At 59.6% G+C, this 13,914-nt stretch overlaps 1 protein-coding gene across 1 annotated transcript in view; it reads left to right on the top strand.

The window, feature by feature from the left end:
- Positions 1-13,638, top strand: part of SRCIN1 (SRC kinase signaling inhibitor 1) — a 64,203-nt gene extending 50,565 nt beyond the window's left edge. Inside the window, exons 18-23 of the mRNA XM_026072931.1 lie at positions 209-363; positions 487-639; positions 1,685-1,813; positions 4,509-5,885; positions 8,729-8,866; positions 12,221-13,638. Coding sequence (XP_025928716.1) covers positions 209-363; positions 487-639; positions 1,685-1,813; positions 4,509-5,885; positions 8,729-8,866; positions 12,221-12,346 — 2,078 coding nt within the window. The 3' untranslated portion in view covers positions 12,347-13,638. The remainder of the gene's footprint in view (positions 1-208; positions 364-486; positions 640-1,684; positions 1,814-4,508; positions 5,886-8,728; positions 8,867-12,220) is intronic.
- Positions 13,639-13,914: the final 276 nt, after the last annotated feature.

The raw sequence follows: 13,914 nt of genomic DNA, 5'->3' as shown, positions 1-13,914 counted from the left end.
TCCACTTTCTCCACTGAGCTCTCTTTCTGCTTGTGCCCTGGCTGTGTCCTCACTGTTCTTGTCCTACTGTCACCATGTGTTTCCCTGGGCTGAGCAGTGGTGCCCTGAAGGGAGCTTTTATGCCCGGGGAGGCAGGAGGAGAGTCCCAGGTGTCGTACTAGAGGGGAAGGGAAAGACCTTGCACTCTCACAGCATCTTTTGTGCCCAGATGAACTGACGGTGCCCCGGTACCGGACTGAGAAACCCTCCAAATCGCCACCACCTCCCCCTCCTCGCCGGAGCTTCCCCTCATCCCATGGGCTGACCACAACCCGCAGCGGCGAAGTCGTTGTCACCAGCAAGAAGGAGCCTGGTTTCATGAAGGTAGGGAGCGGGGCCACAGGATGGCTGCTGGGCTGGGCTGACATGGTCACTCTTTGACACGACCAGACGTGGCCCAGCCTCCTGGTGCCCCAGCCCCTCATCCATCCTGCTCTCCCCTCGCAGAAGGCTGAGTCGGAGGAGCTGGAGACACAGAAGCCCCAGGTGAAGCTGAGACGGACAGTGTCGGAAGTGGTCAGACCTGCCTCCACCCCACCCATCATCGCCTCTGCCATCAAAGACGACGATGACGAGGACCGCATCATTGCAGAGCTGGAGGTGAGTGCGACAGGGGCTGCAGAAAGCCCCAGGTTACCTGGACAGGAGGCAAAGCCCTCCCCACCCTGTGTGCTCATGAGTGGCCAGCATGGGCTGTGCCCTGCTCTAGACATCATCAGGAAACACCCGGGGACAGGACTAGGGAACAGCTGGGTAAAGAAGCATCTCTAGCACCGGTCCAGCAGTGGGCCTCCCCCTCCTTGCCCTATCTTCCAGGAAGAGCATGGGACTGTGGAGACGGGCAACAAGAAGCAAATACACCCTGCAGGACCCTCAGGGGGTCAAGGAGCTGAGTGCCTCGTTTACTGTCCTTCAGCACTTCCATGCAGTCTTGGGCTCTAAGCCAAACTCTTTGTTTTTAATGCTGTGCAGCTTCAGGTGGAGGTTCATTAGGGTTGTACGCAAGACACCCTGCAGAGATCCCACCTGAGATGCCATTCTGAGGCTCTGCATTCTGCAGGACTGAACTCCCCCAGGCTAGTTATTGCCCCACATCCAGCCCCGTGTGTTCGCTAAGGTCGAGGTGCCAAGGTGCGTTGTGAATCCCAGTGGGCCTCTCAAACACTAGGAGCCCTGGGAACAGCTCCATGGGCAGGTCATACCTCCAGCCTCCATCTCTGCAGAGCCTGCCCTGAGGATCCAGAAAGGCTACTCGTCCCTTTGCCACGTTGGGGAGCTGGCAACTGATGTGGGAAGCACAGGCCCCATCCCAAAATCAGGGACTTGAATGTCTCCAGGCTCTGAGAGCCCTGTTGGGGGCAGCCCAGGGGCAGTTTTTCCCTGGCCAGTCCCCTGTCTCCTTGGAGAGTGGCTGGCAAAGCTTCAGGGGAGCAGAGAGAGGGGGTTGCCTCCCTGGCCATGGTTTGAGCAGTGACTGTCACACGCACACACGTTGTCAGCTGAGAACAGTGGTTGCTTCACTCACTGCCAGCAGCTGACAAGCCCCTGACCTGGCCTGTCTCTGGCAAGCAACTCTGCAGGCACAGGCTCTGTCTCTGTTACCCCCAAGCCTCCCTCCTCCAATCCACCATGTTTGACTCCCCAGGTGTTTCAGAGAAGCTCTGCCTCCCCTTTCATTCCCAAGCTCCGTTATGATCCGCTCATGGCTGCCGTCTCCCCTGGGCACGCAGACTTGTGGCCCAATGGAGCCTCCGTTGCAGCCGAAGGATGGAAGGTAACAGCTTGCTCCGAGCTACAATCCCTTCTTCTACCTGACGGGCTGCCACTGCACTTTAACTGGCCTCATCTCCTGCCTCTTTTTAACTCTCTCTCGCTCCTTGTCTCTCTGATTTAACAAACTAATGGCTTCTCTCCACTCCCTTGCTCACTGCCACTGTGTGCAACACTGACACAGCACAGGACCAAGCACTAACCACACCACCCCATGCAACAGCAACCCGGGGTTGCTGAGCTCCCATGAGGGTCAGACCCTGCAGCCACATGGATGGGAGAAGGAATGGAGGGTGAGGGGCATGGGGCCACCCCCAGCACCCCACCGGGCTGGGCATGGGGAGAGCTCACTGGTCTCACACAGTACGGGGTGCCTTGGTGGCTTGCTACAGCCTGGGCGGGTGTCACTGGAATGAGGGCTCTGGATGGTGATGCATGTTGTGCCTTGCGGATGGAGACCCCACTCCACATGCATGATGCTGGTGGAAGGTGAAGGGCTGGGCTGGAGGCTGGAGGCTGCTGGGAACCTCTTGAGCAGCTGAACAGAGCAAAAGGGACAGGCTCAGCCCTGCTCCCTCCCAACCTTCCTGCCCTTCATCCTCCAGGGATGGAGAGAGCAGGAGGAAACAAAGATGCCTGGAAGGTGGACGGGATGGAGCAGAGGGTGCCCTGGGGGGTGAACAAGAGGGCAGAGAGCAGGATAGAGGGGGCCGCTAAGACCCTCTCCAGAAGGCATCTAGCAGTGGGGAGCAGCAGGGCTGGGTGAGCTGCACCCTTGGGAAGGGGACAGGACTGGTGCAGGACAGGGCTGAGGAAGCACTTTGCAGTGGGACACAGAGGCAGAGCCCTGGATCCAACCTGCACGGTGGATACCTGTGCGCTGCCTGGCTCCGGCCTGACTGGTGATGCGGAGTGGTTTCGCACGGCCAAAAGGGGCCACGCTATTTCCTTGCACCCTGCAAAGGCTTCAGTGGATTCGCAGCCAAGGAGCCAGGCCAGACATTTGCTGGCCTCCCTGCCCTCGCACCCAAACCTTGGGAGGGGACGCACAGGCTGCTCTCCTTCACCGCACCGCGATGAAGGCTGGGTCAGAGCAACAGGCATCTCTGTGCCAGCCGGGCTGGGGGAGCTGGGGGCCCTCACAGCCCCGGCACGCTACCCGCACCCCACACATCCCTCCAGCTCAGCACAGGGCCAAGGAGCACAGCTGGGCCTGGGAGCCCAGTTCCTTCTCCTGGCGTGTCCTGCTCCATGGACCCGGACAGCTCTTTGGGTTTTCTGGCTCATCCAGAGCAGCTCAGCTGCTGCTGGGGTCAGGGCATGTCGTAGGGGTCCCACTGGGTCCCTGCTCTCTCCTGGGGAGACCCAGCACCAGGGCTGAGTCCACCACTGCTGGGCAGACCACGGCTGCCCTAGAGCTGCTCCCTGGCACCATCGCCTACCCCTGTGGGGAAGGACCCCTCTCCCCGGGGCTTGGACAGGTCCAGCTCTGGCCCCAGAGCTCAGCAGCCATTGCAGCACTTGTATGTCCTTCTCTGTGTGTCCTGGGTGATACTCAGACCCCCAGAGCTGCAGCACGGGCGAGACACGCTGTGCCAGAGCAATCAGGCCAAGGCTGTGCGTCCCCCCCCCACCTGCCTGTCCTGTGATGTGGGGCTGGGCCACCAGGCAGCGTGGTGTAACCACCGTATCACCCTGTCCTGCTGTTAGGCCACCACAGCCGGCCAGCACGATGCTGGACCCAGCTGCAGCACACAGAGCCCCTCTGGAGGCTGCAGATCCCTGCCCAGGAAAGGACCCCAGATTTGCAGTGCAGAGGACCCTTTCCAGCCCTGCAGCTGCAGGGGGGCACCTGTTTTGGAGAGCATTTCTCCTCCGAAAGTCCTTCCACCTCTGTTTCCCTGGCCTCCTTAGGGGGCATGGCATGCTCTAATCCCCCAGGCATAGCATGGCTCATTGCCTCTCCCTTGTGACAGTAACAGAGATGCAGGGGGAAGAACGACAGTGTTTTCTAGGTGGCTTCTTGATGCTCGGGGTTTTAAAGGTCTTGTACTCCTTTGCAGCTCATTTGCAATGGATCTTCCCCTGCCTTCAGATCCACCGAGACCTGTGAGCTGACTGCAAAGAGCAGCCGCCCGGGTAGCTCGCAGCCCCACAGCCCGTGTGCGGCTGTGCTGAGCAGCCGTGAGGGCTGGACCCTGCTCTCGCATGAGCGCTGTGCCTCTTTACACCAGCGTAAGAGAAATCTGGACCAGACTGTGGCAGTCAGATTTCCAAAGGCATTTGGGAGGTGCAGCAGCACCGACTCTGATTTACTAAAGAATCCAAGCAACTTAGTTGCATAAGTCGCATAGACACCTTAAGCCCAGTAAAAGCACGGTATCTCTCCATGCCTGTGAGAAATCACAGTTGCCCAAACAGCTGCTGAAACCGTGGCTAGGCAAGAGGGGAGCCGAGCAACTCCCCTCCTGGCCAAGCACGTTCTTGGAGTGATACAATGCCCGAAGGTGTCATCAGTGAGGGACCCGAAAAAGCTGGGCGCCTGGGTGTGCTGACACATGACGTGCTGTCCTGGTGGTAGTGAGGAAATGTCCAGAAGCAGCTGCCCTGCTCCCCGAGTAGCTCTCCGCTTCCTTCGCTGGCGTGGCCAGGTCTCTGCTTCTCCACCAGCTCTTAATTTGTCTGAATTCTCTACCTAGGAGCTGGAGCCCCTGGCACCCCCAGGGAGCAGGGCTTTCTCCCTCCCGCAGATTGTGCTCACCGAGTGGGTGTCTGAACCACCGTCCCCTGAAGCCGAGCTTGAGGTGTCGGTAGAAACAGGCTCCTCTGAGCACGGTGACCACTCCGGCAGCAGAGGAGCAGAAGAGGAGCTTGCACCAGTTCATGAGCAATCAGAAGGAAACTCTGCTGATGTGCTCTCGCCAGACAGGCCTGAGAGCCGCTTTGATGGGAAAGGGAAACGCTGTGCATCTCCTGGCATCTCGGAAGAGTCTCCGGCCACACTTGGGTGCGTTTCAGCCTCAGCCACACAGCCCCAAAGAGGCCCATTTCAGGGCTGTGACCATGCAGCAAGAGAGACTTCGATGTTCGCTCTAGTGAACAGCAAGGTCCCATCTCTCTCAAAGCATGAAACTAGCCAGTCTGTTGGAGAAGAAAGAGGGCACACAGCTTTGAACTCTCCTGGAAGACAAGAAGGCAGCAGCAAGCCGTCACACCAAGGTCCTTTGACTGAACAGTCTCCCCTTCCTTGGGGGGAAGCCGTGGATCCCAGAGCCGGAGACACAGTGCTCCCATCCATCAGTGCAGATAGCGAAAGGCCCAGCGCTGTCCTGGGGGTTCCCAGTGATGTTGTGGAGCCCCGAGGAGGAACCAGACAGAGTGTGCAGGAGGCAGTTCCTCCTCCTGGAGTCCCCGATGGGGTTTGCAAACAAACGCGGAGCGAGGAACACAACAGCTTGCCAGCACCAGCATGCCCTGTGCCAAAACCCAGATCTTTCCTAGGCAGCAATCCAGACCAGCAAGGGAGCAAAGAGTCCAGGGCTGAGCACCCCAAGGAGCAGCTCCCTGCTTTATCAAGGCCAGCGGAGCGTGCAGCAGCACCAGGCCGGAGCAGCCTCGGTCTGCCCACTCAGGGAGAAAGAGCCGAAATGGACTCCGGTGTAGGAGAGAAGACAGCAGAGGAACACTGTTCCCTGGGTCCTCGGGGAAGAAGCAAAGGGGACTGGTCTCCTCTCCACCCCATGACTCCACGCAGCAAAGAGATTTATGAAGGCACATACCAGAGACTGGATAGCCTAGAAGAGACTATCCGTGAGCTGGAAATAACCATTAATGAAATCAACAGCCATCCATCAGTTGAATTCATATTCCCTAAAGAACTTCTAGGACAAGAGGAGTCTAAGGATGCCAGCAAAGGGATAGAGGGAGGTCCAGGGGATCTCATACCCAGCAGCTGTGATGATGGCACTGCCCTGGATCTCAGTCAGGCCAAAGATGATGCTTCTGAGAGTCCATCTCCGAGCAAGACCAAACCACCTCTGCTACCGAAGCCGCAGCTCCCTCTCGACAGTCCTCAGGTTTATTTTCTGTTATCCCTCTTGCTGTGCTATACCCTTGGATTCACTCTGATGCGTTCTCTTCCTCCATCTCTACCTGCCCCCTCTCTGTGAATCTACCTTCAGATAGAGCTGAGGTGTAAAACAAATCTCCCTTTCTCCCCGTCACTTGGGCAAGCCAGTGGAAGTGCAGGCAAGAAGGAGCGAGACTGCAGGCAGCACGGTACGAATTGTAATGGCAAACGGTTGCAGGCAGCACTGCCGTCTGCCCCTCTCTCTGGGTGCTGGTGGCTTCCTCGCCCCCTTGCATTGCTGTGCGCTAGCACTGAATCAGACCAGGGCTAGCAGGCGTCTTCTGCGGTGGCAGGGTTCAGGGCTGCTCCCGGTGCGCAGCAGCCCTGGTCGCCTTGGCTGCTGGTCCGGGAACTGACTGTGCCTGGGATCTGCAGCGGGCGCTGGGATGGGGATTTTGCTATAGCTTGGACCCAAGGCATAGCCCAGCTTCGCATAGGCGTGCTCACGGGCAGCGCTGAACCAGGCTCTCCGGAAGGGAAGCCGCTTTGCACGGTGTGTAGCTGAGTCCATACTAGATCTGCCCCACTGATAAGTAGAGAGGCAGAGAGCGCTGTCTCCAGGACTTGGTCTGGGGACCAGCAGGATTAGCTTTCGCCCTGCCAGTTTCTGCAGAACGATTTCTGGCTGGCTCCGGAGATGACCGAGCGTTCAGCCTCACAGCCCGCAGCCGCTTGGCGCACACGAGGCCTGCATGTGCTGAACTGAGAAAGCGGCTTTTCTCTTTTTTCATTTTGCATAAGCACTTTTCTGACTAACTGCAGTTTAAGTGTCACTGCAAAGCAGCAGATGTTTCTCCTAATTAAATCACAGTGCAGGCTCCCTGAAGCCGTCCAAATTGGTTTCCGTTGGAATCTGCAGCAGCCACTCGGCTTGCTGAATAGCTGGGAAAAGAGGGGGAAAAAACCCTCAGCCATTCAGAAGTCAGCCTGTTCCTTTATTAACAATCAGTGCTCATGAATGAATCTCCTTTTTCATTTGCAGCAATTATCTCAGCCCTGGTTCTCACTTACACCAAGGCCCCTTTACAGCGCTCTCGCTGGGTAAATGGGCCTTCCAAGTGGGTGTAGCTGCAATTTTCTCCTATTGTTAGTTCCCGCTGCACTGCCGGAGCTGTGCAAACTAGAAGCAGAGCTGCGAGATGAATTTATTGCTATGGCTGACGCGTGCTCGGGTACTCACAAAGCAAAACTCAAATCAGGGCTTGACAGGAGAGGCTGCGTAGCCAGGTTTGCATCAGTCGATCCTTAAATCAGAGTCGGAGAGGGCAAATCTTGCTTGACATTTCAAGGCTGCTGCAACTTGGATGCAAAGGCTATCCAGCGCCTGTTTGTACCCAGGATGCTGGGAGAGCTGGGGACGATGTGGCGCAGATGGGACCTAGATTTTGTTGTGTTGGGTCCGGGGAATTTCTGTCTCCGGTCTGTAGGACCACTGAGAGTCTGAGCCAGGGCAGGTTGGTCAGGCACCGCGTGTAAGCCGTGTGTGTGCTGATTTGCTCTGCGGCATGCAAATAACCCGAATGTCAAGTGGACGAGGAAGAGAACGTAGGAAGGAAGCAATGCGCACAAGAGTGCAAAATAAAGCATTCTTGCAGATACCAGCACATCGGACCCCTCCTATGCCTCCTCTTCCCTCCTCCTGCAGTCAGCCACGCTCCCGGCTCTGCAGCCGTGCTGTGCGATCCCACTAAGCTAGCCCTGCTGCGGCAGTCTGTTGGCCCTCTCCTCCTGCGAGGTTCGAGGTGCAATCTGGGCATAAATTGCACATTTCTGGGGCAGCATCAGAAGTGCCAGTTTTGCCACCTGGAGAGCTGGTCCAGACGCAGCACGGGGCAGGCAGGAGGGAGCAGCGATTGCAGGGAAAGGCTTCGGGCAGCACCAGGCGGCGGCGAGGCTCCCGGCAGGGCCCTGTGCAGGTACCACTTTATTCGCCTGCTTGGAAGATTTGCTCACAGGTACAAGAAACGTGCTTACGGGAAATGCTTCTCTCGCTGCTGTTCTTGCAAGCCTTTGTATCTCAATCTGTGCAAGATAGTTAATAAAAACCTCTATATTCCCACTACCGTCGTTTCCATCTGGAATCTGCTTCTGTCTGATGTCGCCTCTTTCCCTTTTTCTTGGCTGTGCATCCCCTGCGCAGGCAGGGATGCTCTCCTCTTGCTCTCGGCCTCCTGTTTGCAGTGTCTGCCCCTAACCTTCCCTGTTTGCATTGCAGAGTTGGCGGCGGCTCTGTGTCGGTAAGTCCTGGCTGGTTTCTGAGCTCCCCAAAGCGGGTGCCCGACGAGGGCTCCTTTGGCGCGTGGATCTGGTGTCCTTGTTAATGTGGGCACCAGCTGCAGCGCCTGCAAGGCTGCAAATCCTGCTCTCAAGCATAGAGGTGCTGGGCACCTTTGCAGGAGAGCCGAGTTCAAGTCCATCCCGGCAGAGGCGCAGTGTCCCACGGCCTGCTCCGCCCCGGGGCCTTGGCGGGGTGAGCCAGGCTCCCCGCGGGACTTGCATCCCTCTCCGTCTGGTGTGGGTGGGATTTCAAAAGCGTTTTGCTGCATTCTGCCTTTATGCATGACAAAAGCTGTTTGAACGTGAGCAGAGTTAACTTTGACTGGATTCACTGCCGGGGCCCCGGGGCCCAGCAGGACGGCAAGGTGCCGTGCACCGAGGCTGGAGGTGAAGGTGCCCGGCACAACTCTGCCTGTCCTGCACCCAGCGCTGGCGGCGCCCAGCTGGAGGAAGGGCTAACGTGTTTATTTGCCTGCTGGTTTTAACTCCCTCCCCAATTCTCTTTCTCAACAGAGTGGTGGTGTCTCCATCCCAGCCATGAAGATGGTGAACCCGGCGTCCAGGCTGAAGCAGAGCCAGCAGGGCAGCCCCGACAAGAGCAAACACATAAAGCAGAGAATGGAGTACATGAGGATCCAGGGACAACAGCAGGTAGTTTATCTCTAGAGCAGCCTCTCCCGGCTCTCCTAGCAGCAGGGCGAACGGCAGGCTAGCCAGGACCCCTGCTTTTCCCTCGCTGTCTCTTAGGGGTGAGGGTGTGGGTGGTGGGCAGGGGAGGAGGGAAGGGTTTGCCAGCAGGTGCTGCTTTTTTTGGGGGACTGGACTCTCAGTAACTGCCCTTTCTGGCAAGGCTCGGGGAGTGGGGACCCACTGTCAGGGGCAGGAGGCTCAGGGAGGTGGACAGGAGGATCTCTTGTGTCTGTCTCTTCCTGGCACGGTGGTTTCCATAGCTGGCCGTTGGGAATGGGGACACAACCTTGTGCTGAGCTGAAAGTGGCAAACGCATTTCAAGTGTGGTGTGAGGTCCCCGTGTGCTGCCCCGATGGACAGGGCTGAGCCCCAGGGCCAGGTTCAGGCACTGTGGGCAGGGGGGCTTTGATGCCCTTGTCCTGAGGGATCGTTAGACCTCTTTGAAGACCATTTTGGCCATGGTGATGAGAGGGTTGATAATGCAAGGCCTCTCATACAACCCAGGTCTGCTGTGGGATCTGGAGATCCGCAGCCTGCTGTGCCATGACCCATGTTGCACCTTTAGTCTGTCCCACCCCAAGACCCAGGGTGTCCATGCCCATGGCTGCCCACAGGACCGCTCTCCTGCTCTGTTCACAGTCGGCCTCGTAGGCAGAGCAGGCAAAGGGACGAGGAGGAGCAGGTCTGGGCCGCTGTGTTCATGCTGGAGCAAACCCTCTGCAGAGCAGCGCCCTCGGCTGCCTTCGGAGATGGGGCTCCGAGAGGCTCCAGGTACCCTGGGATGGCCTTCCCCTGTCCATCCCAGGAGGTTTCAGAGAGCCAGGACCCTCCTTCCCCCCGTCCCTCTGTCCCATCTGCTCCCCGCGTGCTGCAGGGCTCACCGGGACAGCCCAGCACACAGCCAGCCCACGGCACCGCGACAGCCGTGTCTGCAGAAGCGGGTTCTCCCAGGCGAGGGGTGTCTAGGGCAGGGTGGCAGCACCGGGGCGCCCAGAAGCATGGGGAGAGGTTGGGGGGCCAGAGCAGCTGGAAGAGGAGAGCTTTGGGATGGGATCGTGCCCCCCCCCTTCGGCCCAGCACCAGCCCCTCTCCCTGCCCCACGTGGGCTGGTCCGCGTTAGCCCGGACGGCTCCTCCCGGCCGCAGCGGCGTTCACTTGCTTCTGTGTTCTTGCTGACACGACCAGTGCTCACAGTGGCTGTCCAACTGGCTCAGGCCACAAGGCAAGGTAACAAAAGCCAGTTTGTCGCCCTTAAACCCACCTTCCTCGCCTCTCCCACCACCCTCCTCCGCAAGGTCCCCGGCACCCTGCCTCCTGCCCCCGTGGTGGACAGCAGCACCACGAGCGGGGCTTGTCCCGCTCCGTGCTCCCTTCCCTCCCCCGGTCTGTGTTTCAGTCTCCTTCCCTCGGCCTGTCTTGAACAAACCACCCAATAAACCCGATTTTGCTCATTCTGTTGGAACCGGAAACCCTGCCAGACAAACCGAAGGTTTTTCCCAGCTGCCTCGAACTGTAGCTGGGGGGGGGGGGGGGGGGGGGGATTTCATGCAATTTGGGCAAACGGCTCATGAGCAAAATGGGCACCTCCCTCCCCCCTGCTCCACTGGCTCCTCTCTGGCAAGAGGATCAGCCCAGGCTCGTCCCCTCCGGTGCTCCGGGTCGGAGACGCGCACAGGTGCTGTTTGTCGCGACCGCAGCCGAGACGGTGCCGGGTCCTGCGGCAGCCCGTGGTGCATCCCCGTGACCCCGCTCGGCCTCGTGCGGGACGCTGCCCTCCGCGGTGACGGTCCCCTGCCCCAGCTGCGTGCCAAGGGGTGCCCACCCCTTCGGCGAGCGTTTCAGACCCCCATCCGCTGTGCGGGCCGGCATCCTGCCCGCGGACGGCAGCGGCGTCCTGGCAGGACCCTCCGGCCCCCTCTGCCCCCCGCGCTGCCCCCCGCGAGGCCGGCTTTCCCTGCCGGCCTCTCCAAGCCCGCGTGGTCGCTGTTTCGGCACGTGCAGGTTCCCAGGCCCCTAGCGCAGGGGCGAGGAGGGGGTGCAGCTTTTCGGTACCTCACCTCCAAGGCTGCCTCAGCGAGCAGAGCAACACCGTCCAGAAGGGCTGTGCCAAGAGCCCAGAGGGGTCGGCAAGGCGTCTCCCCCGGCCGGGTGCCGCGGGAGCGGGGAGGCACCCAGCTCCCTTCACTGGCCTTTGCAGTCTCGGCAATGCCACCAAGTCCCATCCCTGGAGGCCACCCACCAGCCACGGTCCGGGCTGTCCCCGTGTCCCTGAGCTCCCCGTAGCCTCGCTGCCCCAGCCCCACCTCTGGCCGGGCCAGACGTGTGTGGCCGTGTCCTTCAGGGCCCCTTCTCCAAGCGTGACCAGGACCCCAGCACCCTGCTAATCATCTCCTCACTGGGTATCCATGGGCAAAGCCTGGCCAGAGCAGGAGTTTTCCTTGGTGCTTTTGTCCTGGCTCTCCTCTGCGCAGGGTTTGGCTGTGCCCCCCGGCCCAGCTGACCATCCCTCTGCCATTGGCAAGGGGGATGAGTTGGGGTTGGAGGAGCTTTCAGTCCTTTCCCAGAGGGTTGATGGGCAACCTTCCCGGTGCCTACTGCCCTGACTCTGGTTGGACTAGCTTTTGCATTACTATTTTTTTATAATTACGGATGTCTGGTAGAGCACAGGGGTGGTCTGTGTCACCGGTCGCGATGCCCGGATGCCAGCGCGGTGGGCGGCGGAGGGATGGGGTGGGCGCTCTCACGTTTCGGAGGAGCATGCGGAGCTCCACCGGCCTTGGCTGGAGGCTGCCGAGCCTTTCCCCGCGGGGAGGCAGCCTCCGCGCCCGCTCGTCTCTGAGAAACAGCACCTCTGCAGCAGCCCCGGCTTCCCCGCGACACCCGGCCCTGCCACGCCACCACTAACTGAGATACAGCCACCGTGTAGCGCAGCGTGCATGCTCAGTCTAACATTGCGATTCTTGTCCCCCCCTCCCCGCCTTTCTGCCCTCTCCCCTTCGCCTGCCTGCCTCTGTGTGTGCGTGTCTGTCCACGTGTCCGTCCGTCTGTCTGTCTCTCTCTCTGTCTCTCTCCTCCTCCTCTCGGTGGTGTCCCCTTCCCATCCAGTAACTCGTGGAACCAGCTCATCTCGTGCTCTGTTTGTGGTGGACCTTTTCCAGCTGCTTGACCTCAGGCCTAAATCAATGCTGCTTCTGAACAAACTCCTGTTTTTTTTCTTTTTTTTTCCTTTTTTTTTGTCTTTTTTTTAAGAAACTGTTTGACTTTCCTCCCCTTTTCCTCCTCCTCCTCCTCCTTGAATCTTGCTTTTCTTTCTAGGCCGCTAGAACATCTAAAGAGGCTAGTGAGACTTCCACTGCAGTCTCAGAAAAACCTACATCTGGCAGAACATCCATCCCTGTATTGACTTCCTTTGGGGCAAGGAACTCATCCATTTCATTCTAAACCTCCTTGCCAACTCCATCCAACTGTTTTCCTGCCTCCTGGGGCCTGGCTTCTCTCTTCCTTATGCTCCTCCCTTGGACTGTCTTCTTGAGGCACCTTGAGAGATCACCAGGTGTCCCTCTCTTTTTGTTTTAAATGTCTTGCTCCAATGTGGCCGACCTCGTGTCTCACCTCTGCTCCGATATGGCCGAACTTCTGTCTCACCTCTGCTCCGATGCGGCCCAACTTCTGTCTCGCCTCTGCTCCAGCACGGCCCAACTTCTGTCTCGCATCTTGCTCCAAAATGGCCAACCAGCCACTTTCTGTTTCTTTCTCTCTTTCTCTCTCTCTCTCTCTCGTTCTTTTATTTTACTTTTCTTTTTTTTTCCTTTCTTTCTTGTTTTGTTTTGGTTGCTGTTGTTGTTTTGGTTTTCTCGATACCTCCCTTTTCCACCCTGGCGTTTTCTGTTTATTTAAGAGCTCTCAGAACTTCACTCCACCAGTTTCACGAGCTTCAAGCAACAAGGACGTTGTGCGGCGCCCGACCCCTCCACGGCCTGCTCACGCGGGAGCAGTGCAAAAGCAGAGAGAGGTGGATGGGGGGCGGAAAGGGGAAAAAAAGCGGCTGCTGAAGACGTCTCAGACCCCCCCAGAGCTGACTGTTAACGCTGCTGCTCCTCCGTTTTCCTCCCGCTCAGTCTCTCAGTAGCCGTAACTCTAACGACTCCCGGAGGAAACGCGGCTCCGGTCCGTAGCCGAGACTCCGCGGCTCGGTCGCGGTGGAGCCGCTGCGGGGTTTTGCCGTTGGCGTGCCGCAAGGTCAGTGCCGTCTTGAGGGCTGTCGTTGCCGCCTGCCGCGCAGCCGGTGCCGCGTTCGGCCTGCTCCGCATGGGAACCCGAGGAAGCAGGAGGAAGAGCGAAGGCCGGGGAAGCCGGAGCCCGGGCGATGCGCTGGGGGGGCTCAGCTGGCCGGAGGGCTCGGGCGGGCAGGCAGCGGCGAGGCTGAAACGGGTAGAGAAACGTGTGCTGGAAGCGACGGGCGCCGGTCCCGCAGCAGGGCCGGCTTTTCCCGCGCCGGCGGTTCGTAACGTAGCACTTTAAATGCTCGTCCGGCTCGTGGCTGCCGTGGGGCAGAAGGACGCCGTGGTGCTGGCGGGGGGGACCAACCCGTGGCGCGGTGATGCCGTGCCGGACCCCTGTCCCCTTCCAGCTCGCCGGACGGCCTCGGGGACAAGCGGGTTGGGGCAGGACCGCTCCGGAGAGGGCTCCGGCGCCGGGAGGGCGGCAGCAGCAGCCGCCGGGAGCCAGCTCGCCCCGGTCCTTCCCCGGGGAACCGCGTCCCCCCCGTCCCCGTCCCCGCGTGGCTTGGCAGGCAGGAGTGGGGCGCAGGGCTGCAAGGTGCCGGGCAGGGCCCGGCCGGCGGCAGCGGCGAGCACCCTGGCGAGGCCGGGCTGCGCGGGTGCGGGTGCGCGCGCTTGGGTGCGCCTGCGGTCAGCCGCCGCGCCGTGAAGCGCGCAGCCCCTACGCACGGAAACAAGAGATCGAATCACTCCTTTCGTTGGCTAGTTCGTCGTTGGGTTGTTTTGGTT

This window comes from Apteryx rowi, unplaced genomic scaffold, assembly GCF_003343035.1.
Source record: "Apteryx rowi isolate R43461 unplaced genomic scaffold, aptRow1 scaffold_354, whole genome shotgun sequence".
Classification (NCBI taxonomy): domain Eukaryota; kingdom Metazoa; phylum Chordata; class Aves; order Apterygiformes; family Apterygidae; genus Apteryx; species Apteryx rowi.
This window is presented reverse-complemented; position numbering and strand designations above follow the sequence as displayed.